The sequence below is a fragment of the Microtus pennsylvanicus genome, chromosome 4, assembly GCF_037038515.1.
Source record: "Microtus pennsylvanicus isolate mMicPen1 chromosome 4, mMicPen1.hap1, whole genome shotgun sequence".
Lineage (NCBI taxonomy): Eukaryota > Metazoa > Chordata > Mammalia > Rodentia > Cricetidae > Microtus > Microtus pennsylvanicus.
This window is the reverse complement of record NC_134582.1, coordinates 15,974,265-15,996,177: the sequence shown is the minus strand read 5'-3', so window position 1 is coordinate 15,996,177 and position 21,913 is coordinate 15,974,265. Positions and strand designations below refer to the sequence as shown.

Below are 21,913 nucleotides of genomic sequence, written 5' to 3'. Positions count from 1 at the left end.
TACATGTAAACAAGCTAGTACATACATGTAAACAAGCTAGTACATGCATGTAAACAAGCTAGTACATGCATGTAAACAAGCTAGTACATACATGTAAACAAGCTAGTACATACATGTAAACAAGCTAGTACATACATGTAAACAAGCTAGTACATACATGTAAACAAGCTAGTACATACATGTAAACAAGCTAGTACATACATGTAAACAAGCTAGTACATACATGTAAACAAGCTAGTACATACATGTAAACAAGCTAGTACATACATGTAAACAAGCTAGTACATACATGTAAACAAGCTTATAGTATATAATGTTTTTATATTCCACGGTAAAATTTGCAGATAAAAGCTATGTCCACACATTGTTTTCTGCCTTTATGATCCTCAGAGTTCATCAGTAAAAAGAGCCACTGATAACAGTTTAGAGATTTTTATGGGAGAGAAGCAACCTCACAAGGTAGTCTAGTCATTACCGATGATGAAAACAACACATCTATCTATCTGGATATTCCCTTTCATGTTCTGTTTCCTTTGTGCTAGTCCCTAAATTCTTTCAACATTACTTCCCCTGCCAAACACCATTAAGCCTCTGCATGTAGCAAAGCTCCAATCTCAGGTAGCTCTGCTGGGGAAAGGCAATAAGGAAAAGCACAGAGACGTGCTCTAAAGGATGTTGGTGTCCTCCCTGTCTGGACCCTCCCTGCTCTAGCCTCATCCCTTGTTATTGGCCCTCTTGTCCGCCCATAGAGAACTGTTTCTCATATTTCCATGTTTGACACTACATATAAAGGCACTACCTTCAGTCTTCAAGCTAGAAGTTTGCCTGCTCGTAGATTTCATCTTCCTCTTAATGTTGTGGCAAACGGTTCGTCTTCACTCAGATCTACTCCAGGAAGTCTTAACACCCTCCGTATGACTCCCAGAGCTGGGCTTCATGTTTTACTTAGGCATGAATGTGTGTATCCATGTATACTTTGTGTGCACATATTTATCACTTATCACAGTGACTGGTGAGACAGAGATAACTTAACTACATCTCACTACATCTAACGCAGTGCTAAGCTTCTAGTTGAATGAACTAACAAATAACTGAGAGTAGAGGGAAGCTGACATCATGTTCCTAAAGCCTTTTGTTGTAGGTGGTGACCCACCCCTGAGAGAAGTTCTAACTATATTCTTCTACTAGTAACCAGTAGATCTGAACATTCAAATGAAGACAGAGGCAGAGTGGGATGTGGGGAGAGAAAGGACAGATTCTTTTGTATCTTAGAAAAATAAACAGTCTGAGTCTTTAAAAACAATCAGATTAGGCATTAGGGTAATAACAAAAAAGAAGGCATTAAAGTCAGCTCTATCACCTTAAAAATTTTATATAAAATAGCTTAAAAATGATGGTGGCGATTAGCACACTGTCAGTATACCAAATGCCTGTTAAAATAAATTGCAATCAAAATTAAAGTACAGATCAGAAATACACAATTTTTTTGCAAGCAGCTTCATGAAGATGATAAGGGGCCCATGAATCTTCAGACATAGCCAACACTAGCAACAGACTCTCAGATGCATTTTAAACATGGGAAGAACGTTTTCAAATGTAGACAGATGGTGAGGTTACCAACAAAATTCAAATACATTCAAAGATGGCACTTAGTTCATATTCATTTTGTCATTAAATATCTTCTATGGTAATATAAAATAAATACACAGCTACTGATATGACTGAATTCCTGAAAATGTTGACATCATCAGAACTATCTCATGCCAAAAAGGATTGGGAATCTCCAACTTAAGGCATGGTACTAAACTCCTCAGACACAGTCTAATGCACATGGATTAGAGTGCCTCACAATGTGCACATATAAATCAGTCTCTTTTTTACCAACCACACTGATAAATAATGAATAATAATTGTGTAGTTAAATGTTGCTTATATGTATAAGAGCAAAGGCTTAAACAATACATTTGAAGTAACAAGACATATATGTATATATACTTGTATATATATGTATGTATGTGTATCTGTATACTAAAATGCATTAATAATGCCAATTTATCAGGTACCTCAGACACCCAAACGTGAAATGTTTGATCAGCAAGACTTTCTATACTCAGATGCCCCATGGGCAATCCTAGGGCTGCTCTGTCTGTGTTGTCTCATCTCATTTTGTAACAAGTCCAAGTTTCTCAGCCAGTGGCCTTTCTTTCTCAACAACTGACAAGGAACAGTATATGAACTCATTAGGAATTTAAGGCAGGTTGATGGCCTGGTCTGCTGTGAATCTGGGAATCTTCTTAAACTCGCTTTGCTTCCTGAAAAAAAGTTGGGCCAAAATATGGTCTGAGGTGGCCTGGAGATAATCGTCCATGTCAAGAGTTTGGACCTGAATGAGACAAAGCAAAAATGGTGTCAGTGCAACCCTGCTCCAAGTTCTGCAGAGGCCTAAGGATGGCCAAGGCATTGGCAGTATGGCCTGGTACTTGGCCATCTAACTTCATACAGGTGACAGTGAGTGCCAGTCTCCCCGGGTCATGGGAAAATCACCTCTACAGTTCTGAGAAGGAAAGTCTAATGGAAGAATGATCTAAGATACCTCAAGCCTTCCTTCGAAGGAATCAGTCCTACTAAGAAATGTATCTACCCTTCTGGGAGCAAGAACTAGTAAAGACTTCCCATCGCTCTGCACCTGCAGCCATATGACGGGGCAAGCCCTGCAGCCAGGTAAATGCCCCTGGTGTTCTACGGCCACACTGGCTTCTCCCAACAGGATGATAACCTCTGCTTCAACATGAGAATGCCTATCCATTCCTGGGGATCAATATTAGGAAGCATATTTACCAATAAATATTGGTTGCATCTTCTAGTATCTGCTGTACTGTGATAGAAATGATTTCATAAATCTCTACATACTGATCCTTTGGTACAAAGTTCACAGACTTAAGAAGCAATGAAATAGAAAATGTCTTGATTATCCTCTTCATACACTTTTTTTCATCTAGATAACTCATCCACCCCTTCACTGAACATGTATTTATGAAGGCCTCCTTTGTCCGAACATGTGGCTTAGCAGATTCCTGATGATTCGTAGTCTTACCTGATCTCTGGTGCTGAGGGCAAGAACAAAGAGCAAATCCTCATCACATGTGTTCTTGATGTAATGCTGGGTTCCGATGGGGAAAAACACCACATCTCCAATGTGGATATTAAACTCTATGGTTCTCTGAGTGTCAATGATGCCCACCTGAGGGGAAGTGATGTTTTAGAACACAAAGTCACACACTCATTTGGATAAGTATTAAATGTGAAGAATGGCCATACAACGTAGCTTGTAGCTATATGGAGGTTTCTTAACAAGGATGTGACAGAGCCCCCACAGAAGCCAAAAAATGCAACACTGACATAAATAGTCATAACAGTATCCATAAAAGGCATCAGCCATCATGTTCTAGTTAAGGTCACAATGATGCCCCATATATATTAGAGAGGATTTATATTCAGTGTGTGCCCACCTAGATGCCTTCATTTATCTCATCTTGCATCATACCATATGAAGAGTCTTCCTTTTGCGACATAGAGACTAAACATATACACAAAAGGACTCTATCCCGCAAGAAACATTCAGATTACTGAAACGCAAATCATGGAGGACCACAATGCCTTTCTTCAATTTTCAAAGCCTTTCATCCATGTAAACATGCTAGACTTTTGGTCTGAGTGAACTTCATATCATGTTTGTTCTTTCCTCCAAGGTTGAGAGAAATACAAACCATCCAAGTGTTTTATTAAAACTATTTTACAAAATTACTATGGCAGTTTCAAATACAATGTATTTTTATTGGTTCACTTTCCCCTCTTTCTTTTCTCCTATCATCCTGCCCATTCTCTTGTGCCCTTTCACCCCCTAGAGACTCCTTTCCAAACAAAGCCTTGTCTGTCTCTGGATTTTATGACAATCTATAGTTACTAATGTAAGATCCCTATAGCAACATACTACACAGCTTGACCACATAATGATCATCCAAGCAAACTACTCTCTGAGGAGAGAAAGGGGTTGTGATAGCTCAGCCAGACAACAGGCATACAGAGGAGCATCTGAGATGAGCTGGGCCACATAACCATCATGCTAATGGCCCCAGCCTTTCCGTGTTCTGTCATTTACCTTACACTGAAAGAAAAGGTTATTTCTGTGCCTGCCTGGCAAAGCACTTTGCGTTAGGTGGTGTTGCAGAACTGAAAACCTAGCTTGTTCTTCCAGCCTCTATCATAAGAAATAAGTCTTCACTTCAGAAATACCTTTGCCCATCTCAGAAATGCAGAATCTCTTGAATCTGTCTCATCAAATATAGCAAGCATGTAATGAGATCTGTGTAGTACCCTCTATAGTGTCCACCAAATCATTAGGACAGATGCCTTTTGTTCCTGATGACTAGGTGGACATGTGAAATACCTCCTATTTGTTTCTTTCTGCATCAAAAAAAAAATGCTTTGAAAAAGAAAGGTTTGTTGGGGAATTACCTTTCCACATCCGCTCACCACATATCCCATTTCATTTGCATTGAGATGAAAATGGGGCTGTCTCAATCCATTGTTATAAATCCTGAGTGTACTCAATGCGAGGACATTTTGATGCTTTCCAAAGAAAAGGAGAAAAAACAGTTATTTAACCAACATACTGCTCAGCAACTCAACAGTTCAGAAATTCATAAAACACCCAATATTGCTGCATCTCTGCAAATATCTTCCATGTTCCTTATAGGTATTTTATCACTTACTGCTTACAACAGTCTTGCAAAGCTGCATTGTTCCCCCCACTTCACAGGTGATGAGTGAAAAATCTGCGTCAGTTGCCTAGAGCCACACAGCGAAGACTTGGCAGAGCTAGAACATGAGGATTCTGCTGCATCACCAGATTTTCTTAAACACATAAATTGAAACTCTCACAATGCTCCACTCTCTTCACTGATGAAACTGCTTTCATTGGGGAAGTTTCATGGCCCTTGGAAGCCTCAATTAGAAGCTCACATGAATGGAATCAGCCCATGCTGGCTTAGTTCAGGGTTCCCTTCTTCCAGTAGGAAGAAATGTGAATCCGATCTAAATCTGATAGTTTAGCTGCCTGGACATTCATCAGAAGGTTTTCCCTGTGTAAAGATTGTAAGAGCCACAGGAACAGGACATTCGCTCTTCTAGAAATGTCAAGAAAGTTATACCCATGAAGCCTCTCCAACATAGCTGCCTGAACAAGACCTGAACAAGGACAAAATACACAAGAGAGGGGAGGTCTCGGGAGCCTCAACCCTTAGCAAAGAATCACAGGAAACGAGGAATGCTGAGAGATGGAGAAACAGTCTTCCCCAGGGAAAGCTCCCAAACTGGCTAACTAGTAGTAAGTTATTAAGTAGCTAACAGAAAGTGATATATGCACTGAACGAATTTTATTTATATATTTAAGATTACATACGTATATCTGTATGTGTATTTATATGTACATATATATATATAATTTGCTTGTATAACAATAATTTAAAAATAGAGGCCATGAACTTGAGAGAAAACAAGGAGGGTATGCATAGGAAGGGTTAGTGGAAGGAAAGGGAAAGGAGAAAACAATATAATTATTCTTTAATTTCAAGAAAAAAGAAAAAGGAAATAAATTAACATATATGAAAAATCTTTAAATGTTGTTTAATGGTAACAAGGAAAAATTTTTTCCTCAATTACCTGATGTAGAAATTCATTGAAAATTTTCTCGTTGCTGCTTAGTGCATTTGCATCCTTCCAGTACTGAGCTAGCTGGATGGCTCCCCCTGGAAACTTATATTCTTTTGATCCTGAATCAGATGAAATTTGAAACAGAGTAACAAATACTTCAAATTGTGCTTCAATAGACACCCAGTAAAACACAAAGCTCTTCTACTCACAGGTAACTTACATAATGTGAATTGCTGACCCCAGGACATATGGGCCCCTACTGGGCACAGTTATATTCTGTCCTACCTCCCAAACTGTCCTGAAATTTCTAATTCAGAGACTCTTAGTAAGTACTCTTCATTCAACTTAGGGGACCTGGCTAGAAAACTTGGAAGTTATCTCTAAGGAAACTCTGTGTGTCACCCTGGAAGTAGTCAACTATCAAGTCCTTTCTATCCTCTCTTTAAATTGTTCACTCTGTCTCACGACAGCCACAGTACAGTTCTATACTGGCCCTTATGTGAAGGACTATGACAACAGCCACACTGTAGGTCTATACCAGTCCTTTCTGAAGGACCATGCATTGGCCACAGTGTAGGACTATAGCATCCCTTATTTGAAGGACCACAAAAGTCCCTCTACTCATCTCTTTTCTCCCCAACTGGACCATTCTAATCATTCCCTACAATCCAGCCAGATACATCTTCACTTCACAGAACAAGATTCATGGTTTCACACTTATTTAAAATCCGCAGTCACTCTATTTTTCAATTAAGAAGCCATACAAACTCCTTAGTATAACTTTTAAACCTTACATGGTTGGGAATGTCTTCTGCCACCAGTCTCTGACCTGGCAGCATTTCCCAGATCGCAAACATACTCATCCCACTTTGAGATCCTTTGTAACACTCACTTTGAACTGCAGGACTTTCTCTACACTACTTACTCTGCTGAAAACCATGGCGCATATATATATATATATATATATATATATATATATATATATATATATATATATATTTCTCTTGGCAATAGCCCACCACCAAAATACATTACAAGCCAAAACTATATAACCGTATATACAAATCTTAATAAAAAAAACCTTCATGAAACATACCATACCTTTAAGGTCAAAAAAATATCTCCACACAATGCTGTCCGGAGACTGTACATAACTAGCATTCATAACCAGCTCTGCCAAGTTGGGAGGAAGATTGACCCCCTGATCCTCTGTTTGCTTCTGGAATTTTCTAATGAAATTAATTCCACCTTCAGGCTGAAACACAATCATAAATCACATGGATGGTTATGAAACACAACAAATTTTGATAACAAAAAAAGTAAGTGGCAGAGGGTGCAGTCGCATGAGCAAAGATGGTTTTCATTGACTCGGGCAGAACAACTTCTGATATTTGTGAAAGTTTCCAATGCATTTTGGTTTTAAATGGTTGGATTGGAGTGGCCAATGCAAACTGCTACAAAAGCATACATTGTTTCCAGTGCTTACCAGTATTCTCCCTAGGCAGCCATTCATGTCTTCCACCTCTCTCAAGAACACTAGAAGCCTGAACTCCATGGAAAGGCAATCTCACAAGTTTACTATGCAGATTCCTATGCTTGTTATTGAGCCTTCTCCAGCTGCTACCCACAGCCCATCACTAGTTCTCCCCCATTAGCCCTGAGCATCGATGCCTGACCTTCTGTAACCAACAACATTGGTTATTCCCCTGTGGTGATGTATATAAATGCCTGGAGAGGTCATTAGTGATTGTAGGACTAGTTTGCAGGAGCAAAAGGCTACGCTCTGCTATTGTACCGTAGGGTGACAGCGGAGGAAATAATATATTGTGTGCTTTTGGGGGTTAGAAGGAAAGAGTTCCCACTGTAACGGCTGCATGTTTAAGGAGAGGGACATGTTTAGCCTGATTAATATCACGTCGTGTATACATTCACTGAAACACCTTGGTACCTCATTAACAGTTAAAACTTTGAAAGATTTATTTCAAAGTGCCAATTATTCGGGAAATGACAGATTCTCTGCTGGAAGTTAAGAAAACACAATGCCAGCTGGGTGGTGGCAGCATGTGTCTCTATCCTCAGCACTAGGGGGCAGAGACAGGTGAATCTGAGTCCAATGTCAACCTGGTCTACAGAGTAAGTTCCAGGACAGCCCAGGATACACAGAGAAACCCTGTCTCAAAAAGAGCAAAAGAAGAAAACACATAATTCTACCATATGTTACGGGAGGTCCTCCCACTCCTCCAGCCTATCGCCGCTGAGATACCAGCCCCTTGGGGCGTGGTCTCTCTCCCTTTAAAAAAGCGGCCACTTCCCTCTCCTCTCTCTCTTCACTTCCTGCTCCGCCGGTGACTTGACTTCCTTCCTGGTTACGCAGAGGGCTGACAGTGATCTGTAAGTTTTTTCCCCTTTAAATAAATACCACCCTATTAATCATAATTCCAAACCGGTGTGGCATTGTTTGTGACTTACGCCTTCATTTGGCGCCCAACGTTTGGTTTTAGAACCTCTCCCGGCTCGCAGCCGCGAGTTCGGCTTGGCGGCCGGAAGTTCGGCTTGGCGGCCGCAAGTTCGGCTTGGCGGCCGCAAGTTCGGCTTGGCGGGCGCTTGTTCAGCTTGGCGGGAGCCCTTGCTTCCTCAGCCGCTGCCTGTGGATTTAAACTCCACAGGCCCACGTAGTCTCTGCCCGCCTGGTTTGCTCTTTTCTGAGTCGTTTTTAAATCCCCCTTGCAAGCACAGCTCTTAAGTGGCGCGAACCAGAGCACGCGGTTGCTGAAAGCTGCAACCCCTCAGGGTGACTCTGTCACGTGGAGGCATAAGCGGCTTCCAGGTTGCTCTTCTCTACCCCTGGATTCTGGTTTCTGGTTCCATCTCTGGAATTGATTTAATTACATTTACTTTGTTGAGCAACTTACATTTTCCAGTTTTTAACAAATACTAGGCGGACTCTGAAACAGGACCGTGTTTTCGTCGAGACTTGGCAACAGCGCCACCTGCTGGATAATAGGTAATATGGCAGTTCCCGTTTCCAACGCGAATTTTACTGTTCTGGTTACCAATACAATGGGTTATATCATGCAAGGTTTATATGACTATGGGGATAACTTAATTTACTGGTTACTAGGTTTTAGTATTCTTTTGCATATTCTATCATTTAGGAAGATCATGGCACTCCTAAGAACCATACAATCTTTACTAGAAACTCATGCAGGTCAGGAGATTAAGGATTCAAAAGAGACAATAATAAAAAGACTTGAAATGATTGAAGAAATGATTGGAGCTGGTGAACAGAGTAATAAGGCACAAGGACAGGATACAATGCCAACACCAGCTATTAGAACTGGCTTACCAAAGGTTTTAGCAGCATACCCTATACTTAATTCTGACAAAGCGTCAACTTCTAAAGGCTCAAAGGGAGTCAGAGAAGCTAGATGGACGCCAATAGCAATGAATGATCTAAAAGAAATTAAGCAAGCTATTGTTAATTTTGGCTTGCACTCTGCATATGTAAAGGAAATGATAAGGACTTGGGCTTCTAATGCTAGAGCTACCCCCCATGATTTCCACCAGTTAGTGTCTGCAGTTTTAGATAATGGACCTTCCTTGATGTTTGGAATTTATTTCAGAGAAGAATCCAAACATATGGAACAGCAAGGAAGAGCAAAAGGTATTGAGGTTTCCCAAGATCAAATTCTTGGTGCAGGAGAATATGCTGATCCACAGGTCCAAGCTCTTTATGATGATGAAGTACTGTGTCTATGTCACCAAGCAGCTTTAAATGCTTGGAATAGGATACAAGATCCAGCATAAAGGGTTGAATCATATACCAGAATTAGGCAGGGACAGAGAGAACCCTTTATTGACTTTTTGCAAAGATTAATTAAGGCTCTGGACATAGGGGTAACAGACCCAGAAGCTAGACGAATACTTCTTGAATCTCTAGCTTTTGAGAATGCAAACATAGAATGCAAAAAGATAATTGGGCCTTTAAAGTCTAGATCAGCACCTATGGATGAATGGATTCAGCATACGATGAATGTTGAGACGTTTAGCTATAACGATGAATCTTGGGTAGGAGAAGCGATTTCCACAGCAATGAGGAGACATCAAACTGCCAGGTGTTTTAATTGTGGTAAATTAGGACATCTGAAAAGGGATTGCAGGCACAGAATTTCTAGGAATATTATCTCCTCTGGGAATGACAAAGATAGGAGACCTAGGCCTTCAGGTATATGTAGGAGATGCGGTAAAGGCCGACATTGGTCCAATGAATGCAGGTCAACAACAGACAAACAAGGCAACCCGATACCATCGGGAAACTCCTTGAGGGGCCTCTCGCAGGCCCCCAAGCCAACAGTGGCCCAGTCATTCCCAGTCACAGTGGAGAACGTGCCTCACCAAGAAAATTAAAAGCTCCAATTTCTGCTGTAAAAAGTAATACTGGTCTAAATGATGAAATCCATGTGGAGGATGAGTCAAAAAACCCAGTTGGACAGAGTAAACGTATATTTTGGCAGACTTCTATTAATGATCAAAGACCAAAGCTAAGAGTCTGTATAAATGGCACTTTTATTGAAGGCTTATTAGACACAGGTGCGGATGTAAGTATCATTACCCCAGAATCTTGGCATCCGAATTGGCCTCTTCAAGAGGTAGATGTTCAGTTCCTGGGAATTGGAACCCTATCTCGTGTAAAACAAAGCACAAGATGGGTTGAATGCATAGGGCCCGAAGGGCAAATAGGAAGACTAAGGCCATATATAGCCAATATTGCCATAAATTTATGGGGCCGTGACCTGCTACAGCAATGGAATACCCAGATTAACATTCCTGTAGTTCCAGGAACTCATAATTCTGGGAAGTATATGATGAGGTATTATGGAAAAAGGTCACTAGCCATTCAGGCTGTACAAGAACATACAGCAAATACCAAACCTTTAGAGGTACCAACAGCCCTACCTTTAAAATGGCTAACTGAGAAGCCAATATGGATCAAACAGTGGCCTCTAGCTGAAGATAAACTACAGGCATTGGAACAGCTGGTGCAGGAGCAACTAGATGCTCACCACATTGAAGAATCAACCAGCCCTTGGAATTCTCCTGTGTTTGTTGTAAAAAAGAAATCTGGTAAATGGAGAATGGTGACAGATCTAAGAGCTGTCAACAAAGTAATTCAACCTATGGGCTCACTACAATCTGGAATTCCTTTGCCTTCTCTGTTACCAAAAGGATGGCCTCTTATAGTTATTGATTTGAAAGATTGTTTTTTCACTATACCGTTACAAGAAAAGGATAGAGAAAAATTTGCCTTCACAGTGCCTACTTATAATAATTCTCAGCCCAATAGGAGATATCAATGGACTGTCCTCCCACAGGGTATGCTCAATAGTCCTACACTGTGCCAATATTTTGTAAGTAAGCCATTGGAAATAATTCGTAAACAATTCCCCAAGTCCATTATTTATCATTACATGGATGACATCTTGTTATCTGATTCAAATAAAGATACTTTAGAAAGGATGTTTGAAGAAGTAAAGAAAGTCTTGCCTAGGTGGGGATTACAAATTGCCCCTGAAAAGATTCAAAGAGGAAATTCTATTAATTACCTAGGTTACAGAATAGGGTTAGAGAAAATTAAAACGCAAAAGGCACAAATTAGGAGAGACCGGTTAAAGACTCTTAATGACTTCCAAAGATTGTTAGGAGACATTTCCAGTCTACGACCAGCTGTTGGGATAACACCTGATCTAATAGTTCATTTAAACAAAACCTTAGATGGTGATAAAGATTTGAATAGTCCAAGAAAACTGACAGCTGAAGCAGAAAAGGAACTGACAATGATTGAGGAAAAATTACAGGAGGCACATGTGGATAGGGTGAACCCAAATCTTAGCTGCATCCTAGTCATATTGCCTTCCAGAATTTCTCCTACAGGGATTCTAATGCAGAGGGAAGATATTATTTTGGAGTGGATATTTATACCTAATAAACCAAGTAAAAAATTAAAAACTTATGTGGAAAAAGTCTCTGAATTAATTATAAAAGGTAAGCTGAGACTTCGTCAACTAGCAGGTATAGACCCAGCAGAAATTATAGTGCCTTTTACTACTGAAGAAATAAAAAAGTTATGGGAAGACAATGAACCGTGGCAAAGAGCTTGTGCTAATTTTTTGGGAGAAATTAATAGCAACTATCCCAAAAGTGGTAGACTTAACCTCATAAAAAGAACTTCTTGGATTCTTCCTAGAATTGTACGTGATGCTCCAATAACTGGAGCCCGTACGTTCTATACTGATGCAAATAAATCAGGGAAAGCAGGTTACAAGTCAGATGAATTGAGTAAGGTGGAACAAAGCCCTTATAATTCTGTCCAGAAGGCAGAATTATATGCCATTCTTATGGTGCTAAGGGATTTTAAAGAACCTCTTAATATAGTTACAGATTCACAATATGCAGAAAGAGTTATCTTGCATATTGAAACCGCTGAATTTATACCAGATGACACAGAGTTGACTTCATTGTTTATCCAGGTACAAGACATAATCAGGAACAGGCTTTGTCCGATGTACATAACACACATCCGGTCCCATACAGGTCTGCCTGGTCCTCTAGCCCAAGGCAACGCTGAGATTGATCAATTATTGATTGGAAGTGTGTTGCAGGCCTCAGAATTTCATAAGAAGCATCATGTCAATAGTAAAGGCCTAAAGAAAGAATTTTCCATTACTTGGCAACAAGCTAAGGACATTATAAAGAGATGTCCTACTTGTTCTTTCTATAATCAAACACCGTTGCCTGCAGGGAGTAACCCAAAGGGCACTAAGAGAAATGAAATCTGGCAGATGGATGTGTTCCACTTTATAGAATTTGGTAAATTAAAATATGTACACCACACCATAGACACGTATTCAGGTTTTCAATGGGCTACTGCCCTGAGCTCAGAAAAGGCTGATTCAGTAATCACACATTTATTGGAAGTTATGGCCATCATGGGTATACCTGCGCAAATAAAGACAGATAATGGTCCAGCATATGTATCTAAGAAAATGAAACGCTTTTTTGATTATTATAATATAAAACACATTACAGGTATACCAAATAATCCTACAGGTCAGGCAGTTATAGAAAGATCAAATCGTACTATAAAGGATATGCTGAACAAACAGAAAGGGACCGAAAATACCCCCAGAAATAGATTACATAATGCTTTATTAACCTTGAATTTTCTTAACGCTAATGAGAAAGGAACGACAGCAGCAGAGAGACATTGGATAATGGAAAAGTCTGCTGAACTAAATCAACCGATTTATTTCAAAGATGTGCTGACCTCTCAGTGGAAGCCAGGAGATGTGCTACGTTGGGGAAGGGGTTTTGCTCTTGTTTCCACAGGAGAAGAAAAATTGTGGATACCATCAAAATTAATAAAGTTTCGATTTGAAGAAGAGAAACCTCTTGGAAAGGAGAAATGACAACTCATCCACAATGATGATATTCATACAGGTGGTAAGAAAAACATATAGAATGGGGGCAGGGTTCTGTTCTTATCTCCACAGGAAAACACTCATCTTTGAGAAATTCAAGGGACCCTGGATGTTTGGATACTGACAGATGGAAAAATACCTGCCCGATAGGAAATATCAAGAAAACTGAATGGGTTGTGTAAGTAATATTAAACCATATTTCTAAATTTATAAAGCTGGTTTTGAAGTTGGACTCTGGCTCAGTCCCTCTCCAATTCCAAGCTTGTTAGTAAGAGAAAAACCCAGAGTTTCTGGAGTTTCTGTCTCATGTCAAGAGCCATGATGTGGGACAGAAAGAAATATGAGTTTAGAAAACATCTTTGCTTTTCTTCATATCTATGATACTTTTCATTGAATATATCTATCATGTCTTTCATTGAATATATATATATATATATATATATATATGTCTATATGATTAATGCTTAAGTTTCTCATAATGAACAATGAGTTTTTCCTGAAGTGACATTTGAAGTTTCCAGGAAGAAGATGGGGCCCCATAACAACAACTCCACCTGGTTGATATGACGTCATGATACTGATAGCGCTACAACAAGACCTGCTTTGGGTACCAGCTGCACAAGACAGTTCCAACTTGGTTAGCTGAAATGGTGCACATCTTATACAACATTTTGGCCAGACCTGCACAAAATACTCAGAGACTATTGGCAATATTAAAAGACTTGATCTTGAAATTTAACCATCATTTTACTTTCACAGGATCCCCCAGAAAGAACGTCGCCCCCATGACAGCTGGAAGTAATTCTAGAGGACGACGTCCCCTCTCCCAGTAAAGTTTGCCCTTGGGTTTAGGGACATCATTTAGGGGTTGATTATAATTAGTATACGATTGAGGGTTGGGGGAGGAATTTTATAAGCTCAGGGATCATTTTGAAAAAAAAAAAAAGAGGGATGATGGGATAATAGATTTGTAATTGTGAGTTACTGTTTTTAGACAAATATATTGGTATAGATTCTTGTATATTGATACAAAGTTAAATTATATTGACTATTGTATGCATGCATTTTTCTACCTTGTTTAAAACATTTTTATGTATTGACATATATTGTATTGTATATATTTACCATATTGCTGTGTACATTTCTACCTCTGATTAAGATACTTATATAATGTTTGTGTATTGATATATATTTACCTACTGCAACGTATATTTGTACATTGTTTATATTTGGAGGTCATTGTCCTCATTTGTTTCACAGTTGTTTATTGTCTTAATCTTTAAGTTAGATAGATATTGAGAATTATATAGACTAATAGTCATCTAAGTTTGTCATTTATAATTAGACTAATCAGGTTCTTTAGATATATAGAGATTATACTCAGTATAGATAGATAATCTTCAACTTCTTCAAAGAGCTGTAGAAAATGGCCTTTAATCTAACTCAGAGTTTTGTGGTAGTGAGACACAATTGCTCCTGGCAACACTACTCTATTCCCGAGAGAATGTTGAGCACCAAAGACACTCCACCTGGAGCCTTTCTTTTTAGCAGAACTGGCCTTGGGGCAAAGAAATGCCCGTACCTCAACCACCGACAAAGATACAGAGCATGCATCAATGGATAAAACAGGACTGTCTTATCCTGCCAAGACAGGGTAAGATAGTTTTGAAAAGTTGCTTGCCTTTGAAAATGGTGTGTCAGTTATGTTAGGCCTTAGCCAAAGTTGGTTGCTTCAACGCTGCTAATGTGACTTTGGGTGATTGCCTAGGTAGCTAGTTGTCTCTGTGATTTGTTGCATGTTTTGGAAGTTGTTTTACTGAACTTCCTAATTAACCAGGTAACATTATTTCCCTTCTCAGATCTTCGATGGGGTTGAAGACTATATAGATGTAGTTACTTTTCTCTCATGACTTGGCCAAGTTATTTATTATACAAGACCTAAGCTAGTTAGAATAGGATATTTGTACTTATTGTATATAATTTCATAGTAGGTTTAGAACTCTCTTATTTAAACAAAAGGGGGAGGTGTTACGGGAGGTCCTCCCACTCCTCCAGCCTATCGCCGCTGAGATACCAGCCCCTTGGGGCGTGGTCTCTCTCCCTTTAAAAAAGCGGCCACTTCCCTCTCCTCTCTCTCTTCACTTCCTGCTCCGCCGGTGACTTGACTTCCTTCCTGGTTACGCAGAGGGCTGACAGTGATCTGTAAGTTTTTTCCCCTTTAAATAAATACCACCCTATTAATCATAATTCCAAACCGGTGTGGCATTGTTTGTGACTTACGCCTTCAACCATATGTACCAAACTTCTCCCCACAGAAAAGACAAGTCATCTTTTGAATCTTCAGGACAGTAAGTGGGAGAATTTTTCCATTAATTATATCATAGTCTCTTTATCAGTACATTCTGATTTCATGTGTAAGACATTCAGACAGGAAAACCAAAAGAAATGCAATATCAACTTTGGTCCTTAGTAGAAACACAAAACATACTTTTGAGTGTGTTATTCAATCGCTGTTGTCACCGTTAGCGAACTTGTGGATCTATGAAGATTGCTAGGTTTTAGAAACACTGACAGTCATACGCTATGCCTGTGTAGTACATATCTTCATCATTTTACAAACATCACATACCTTAAGTGACCTGGAAGCAATGTCTTCAGGTGTAGAGAAAAACACATCATCAACATCTAACGTCTGCAGTTCATCATGTGTAGAAAAGAAGAGCAAGAAGAAGCAGTCTTCCTGACCCACGTTCTTTATCCAGTGGAGTGTGTTTTTAGGAAAGAAGATCACTTGGCCAGCTGTGACATTGTATGTGGTAGCGACCTCACCACCATCATCAACCACCCCGATCCATGCTGTCCCCTAAAACAGAAAAACCTTAGTTTCATTTAGACTAATGTTTCTCAATCTTCTTTTATCACCCGTTTTATAAGCATAGTTTTCAAACACTTTTTTTCCTATTACCTTATAAAAATTTAATACAATAGTTATTTCATGTCATGGGTGTGTGTGTGTGTAGCATCTTTTGCCCCCACCAAGAATCCATTTTTACTCTTTGAGGGAAACGCGGCTCCCACTAAGATTCCATATTTTAGAACATGTTTAAAAGACAGAAGCAAAGCATGAAAGATCTGCTCTGGTCACAGGTGATTGCACAAGCACATATGTTTGTATATGCACACAGATACATGAGTACTGAAAATAAGAAAAATTCTGTATATAATTTTAATAATAGAGATAATAGCATACACTTAATATTTTCATTATATCAGGTACCTATCGAAGCACTTCACTTGATTGAATTCAATTATTTCTATTATTCTTATTTTGTAGGTGGGAAAACTGAACTTGTTTAAGCAAATATATTTTCTTGAAGATACTTTAGTTAGTCAGTGACAAATATTGGATATGGACCTGAGAAAGCAAACTCCAAAGTCACATTTTTTTGTCCATACTATATCCCACTTGAAGTCTACTACAAAATTAAAGTAAGCTAATGAGTGAAGGTATAACTAAGTAATGTAACTGAGTCTAATTAAACCCTGGATGTGGGAGTACCACTTAGTTTCGTTTATTTTGTGACAGCTAACATACTACCCTGGGGACAAATCATGTTTGCTTTCATTTTCTACACTCTTCTTCAATGTTTGTTTATATTATTGCCATTGTTTGTTTATATTTTATCAGACACTGATGGTCACATAGTGAAACAAAGGATAGATAAAAACTGAAGTGTTTGTTCTATCAAAAGAAATCTTTGTTCTATCTGGACAAGCAATATGAATCTTGAATACAAATGGGAGTTAAAGAAAGATAAACCTAGTCTCAAGAAGTGGTCTTCAACCTTCCTAATGTTGTGACCCTTTAACATAGTTCATGTTGTGGTGGCCCCCAACCATAAAATTATTTTCATTGCTACTTCATAACTGTAGTTTTGCTAGTGTTATGATTGCATGCTGATATACAGGATATCTGCTGTGCAACCCCTACTGGGGTCGGCACCCACAGGTTGAGAATCACTGCTCTAAAGAGTTCCGCCCTCATCCAGGTGCAGGCTACAGCAGAGATATCCATTTATTCTATCAGGACATCAGCCACTGGAGAGGAAGAGCAACAGCAGCAGAGGAGTCAACAGGATGGTCACCGTTGGGCCAGGCTCACCAGCTCCTCATCTACCAGGCTACCCTGAAAGATGGTGCGAAGGCCTTCAGCAAGTTGCTCAGAGGCAGGCAAGCACAGTCTCCGCAGACTTGTGGAGCTGTAATTACCTTCTCATTCTCTTTGCCCTAGCGATAGGAGTCAGGAATCTCACAGCTGCCCAGGATCTAGAGAATACCCAAGTCTATGTAGTACACACTCAGAAATCAAATTCTAAATTACCCCTTGGCTTCTGAAATAGCTTCCTCAGGCCAGGTGGGTCTCAGGGCCTATTCCCTGCTGATGCCGCAGACCTACTTCTTTAGTGGAGTCTGTTTGAGGAACCCTTCCAGGAAGTCTACCCAGATGACTTTTCTTTTTCCTGCTGCCATAGTCTAGCCAACAGCAGAAAAAAAAAATGATCGTTTGGAAGTACTTCCCTTATTGTTTGATATGTTTGGAAAAACAGAAGTCAAAAACCCTAGACTTAGTTCAACCCCGTAAACACTAGAAAGTGTTTCTTTCTAGAAAAGTTTCTATCTCACCATGCTTTCCATGAAAAATATAAATAGCTTCATAGATGAACGTCTAATCTTCTGTCCTGGTTAGTTCTGGGTCAATTTAACACAAGCTGGAATTCTCTGAAAGGAGGGAGGCGCAACTGAGAAAGTGCTAACATAGGGTTCAGCTGGAAGGCATTGTCCTAGCTAGTGATTGGTGGGAGAAGGCATTTGGTATTAAACTTAAGAGCAGAAGAGGGTGAACTGCTTCTACCTGCACGAGGTAGCCATGCTCGTTGGCATTGAAGTGCCAATGAGGAGCCCGGAGGCCCTGGCTCTTTATTCTCAGTGTCCCCAGTGTCATCTGTGATCTCAGGCTGTTCAAGCTGGTGCCAAATGCCTCTTCTTCAACACTGAGATAGTCTTTAATGTTGTTCCTGTACCTCGCCCACTGGATGGCACCACCAGGGAACTCAAATACCTAAAAAATCATAAGCAAACAAACATCAGCTTTGAGCCTATAGTACACGTCTCTGTCCACAAAGAATGTGAGTCCACTTTTATTGACAGAGTAAGTAGGGGTCAAAATGAAAACATGAGGTGGGGTGAGTTTTAGGGTTCCCAAAAGGAACAGCACTGCTGTAAAAGTCTAGGAGTTATTAACAGTTGTTTATGCCATCAGCCGAATCCTGCCCCCCCCCCCACACACAACACACATATACATACACGCACTACACAGAAACCACACACACACCACACATATACATACACACACTACACAGAAACCACACACACAACACACATATACATACACACACTACACAGAAACCACACACACAACACACATATACATACACGCACTACACAGAAACCACACACACAACACACATATACATACACACACTACACAGAAACCACACACACAACACACATATACATACACACACCACACAGAAACCACACACATAACACACATATACATACACACACTACACAGAAACCACACACACAACACACATATACATACACACACTACACAGAAACCACACACACACCACAGACACCACACACACTTCACATATCACACACACACACCACAGACACACGCCACATGCATATTACACACACAACATACACATCACACACACACCACAGAAACCACACACACAACACAGACACCACACACACCTCACACATATCACACACACACCACAAACACATACCACACACATATCACACACACAACACACATATACATACACACAACCACACAGACACCACACACCATACACACACCACACACAGAACAAAGATACACATGCCACACACACCACACACACACACACATCATACACACACCACAGACACATGCCACAGACGCAGCACACATACACACACCACACAGTTACATACCACACATACACCACACACACACATGCACAACACACAGACACACACTACACAGACACATACCACAAAGACACCACACATACATCATACACACACCACACACACACTACACCCACACTAACACACACAACAGACACACACCGTACACAGACCACACACGCATCATACACACACACCACACACCACACACATATACAACACACAAATTCACACACCACACAGATACACATGTCACACACACACACATCACACACACATACATAGAGCCTTCCTTTCCATCTACAACTTGGCACCTCTCTTTTCTAATTAGAACAAGGAATGATCTACTGAAATTTTCTGCCTGCTGCTATCATCAACCGGACTTTCCACTCCTCTCCTCCCCACCTCCCTTCAACCCACTGACCCTTCCCTTGGAGGACAGTTTAATACCACGAAGTGCAGGCATGGTTTTAAAATCATCTTTTGGAGAAGAGTTTTCTGATCTACGTTATTCTTACCTTGGATTTGGGTAAATGATTAAGAAATTGAAATTTTGGATCGATAGCCTTCTGTACTTGGGGAACCACTGTGTGTGAAGGTGAGGCGTCCTGTTCAAAGCGAGGTTTGGCGTGGACGTAAACCAGGGAGAGCGTAAGCACGCCTGTTGCTGTGGTGATGAAACAGGCCAGCAGGCACAGCAGGAAAACACTCAGCAGTGACCACTGCTGCCTCTTCCCCTAGGAGAAAGTTTGAAGCCATCATCCTCCACATGTGACAAAACAGAGGCATTGTCTCCTTCTTGGACTTGGATTTTTAATTTCTGCTAACCTCAACAGTGTACTCTGAAGTTTATGTCTTACCCGTTGATGCTGAGTCAGGAAATGATCAGACACGAAACATTTAGTCCTGCTTGACCTTTTTTTAACCACATCCACATTAAGAAATATATTCCTAAACTTATCTAGTGTAAGACACTTAAGTCTTAGAAAACACACACACACACATCACCATCATCATTCAAACAAAGTTTTCTTAAATAATATTTGCTGTTCTACTAGTTTTAAAATACTATTCCTACTCGCCATGACTAGTAGATGTGGATACAGCCTGCAGTTTGCTTGGTCCTTTTAAATAGAAAGCAGAACAGGTGTCTAAACTGACTCTTAATTAGCTGAGAAAAGGGGCAATATAAAAACCAATAAATAATCAACCCAACAAAAAAAATCTTCCCTTTGATTTGTTTTAAGCTACTTGATCAGCATGTATGAAAATATTGCCTGTGGGAAGCCCCAGTTAAGAGGCAAATGTATTTTAACCTAGTGATAAAACCCAACAAGTCAAGAGCATTTGTTGATATTATGAGCAATAATTCAAAGAGAATTGGCCATTAAAGAAGCAGCAGTTAGGGGTTTATAAGGAAAGACAGAGCAGCAATGAGGAAGGGGTCTATTGGGAGCACTGGTCTAAAGAAGCATTCTCTCTGAGCTTCGCACAAGTCAGGGCACATAACCCCGGCATGCAAACCCCCACCTTACCGCTTTGGTAGGAGTACTGATTTTTCCCGTGGATGAAGCCTTCTGTGTTCCATCTTCTTGCATTTCAAATGCTAAGTTGTCCATTTAAAGGAGCAAGCAATTCACTGAAAAGGAAAGGAAGAAAATGGAGATCCCAAAGAAGGAGGAATGAGAAGTCTTAAGGAAGGAAATACTTATATAGAGCTGATAGCTAAGAGAAATAAGGAAGCGGTCTCCCAAATTATAGTATTGCTTTAAAGAAAAAAAATGCTCTTGGAAGAGATGCAAAACTACTTGCAGCGTTCCCAGTTCCTTGACAACTGATGACACATGCTGATAACGACAATCACAGACGGGCTTTACTTCCTCCTAGCGCCTGCGTCAGATGCTGGGTATTTAATAGTGTCTGAGTTCATTTTTACAGTAATAGGGTCGGTGTCTCTAGGTCTCATTTTTGAAAATGGGAAATCAAGCCACAGAGAGATGCAGAAACTACCCAAAGAAAGAGCCAGTTTCAGTGCTGGGGCTAAGCACCTAGGATTCTCCCATGATATCACTTCTCCTGGGATTTGATGATAGACATGTAATATAGTAAAGTATTTTCTTATGCAAATCAGCTGTGTGTCTAAATCATGTGAACTGTTCTTCTAATGTTTATGAAATAATCTTGTAACAAGTTTTTTGCAGTTTTATTAGCAAATATTAATTATATAAATAATGGATTTCACTGTGATATTTGCAAATATACAATATACTTAAGTTAAATTTTCTAAAATTCACTTTGAATCACTTTTATTGGTTATGAGTAATACATGACTAACTCCAAAATCAGAAACTGTAATCCAAGAAAGCATTACCAGATCCTGTTTTCTACCCATCTTCTTCCTGTCTTTATTCTTTCTGTAAATAGGACCAAATGTTTTATTCTAGGCTATATAACATTAAGAAGTTGAGGGCAGAGGGAATCCTCAGTAGCTTTAAACACAGCATAGAAAAAGAAAATATTTACAACAGAACGTGCCAAGCTTTGTGCTCTGAGTATTAGAAGTCTGTGCAGAGTCCTTGGAGATATAAGAAAGAATGGGTGCCTGAGGCAAGTGTCCAGTAAAATGTCGTTTGGAGCTGAGTTCTCAAGTCCCAGCATAGACGGCTGAGAGACACGCTCAGTCAGTTACAATAGAT

The 21,913-nt window shown here is 39.9% G+C and overlaps 1 protein-coding gene across 2 annotated transcripts; it reads right to left on the bottom strand.

Annotated features, from left to right (window-relative positions):
* Positions 1-2,012: 2,012 nt before the first annotated feature.
* On the bottom strand, positions 2,013-20,879 carry LOC142848608 (oxalate decarboxylase OxdC-like). 2 transcript variants are annotated; one of them, XM_075970811.1, is made up of 9 exons: positions 20,753-20,879; positions 19,736-19,954; positions 18,103-18,309; positions 15,820-16,053; positions 6,814-6,967; positions 5,722-5,831; positions 4,516-4,629; positions 3,095-3,241; positions 2,013-2,383 (listed from the first exon to the last, which is right to left on the bottom strand). In XM_075970811.1, exons 1-9 carry the CDS (start codon positions 20,834-20,836, stop codon positions 2,249-2,251), a joined length of 1,404 nt encoding a protein of 467 aa, XP_075826926.1. In that variant the 5' UTR covers positions 20,837-20,879; the 3' UTR covers positions 2,013-2,248. The 2 variants fall into 2 exon arrangements, with proteins under 2 accessions (XP_075826926.1, XP_075826927.1); XM_075970812.1 differs by lacking the exons at positions 2,013-2,383; positions 3,095-3,241 and adding an exon at positions 4,773-4,848 and having other exon boundaries at positions 4,520-4,629.
* Positions 20,880-21,913: the final 1,034 nt, after the last annotated feature.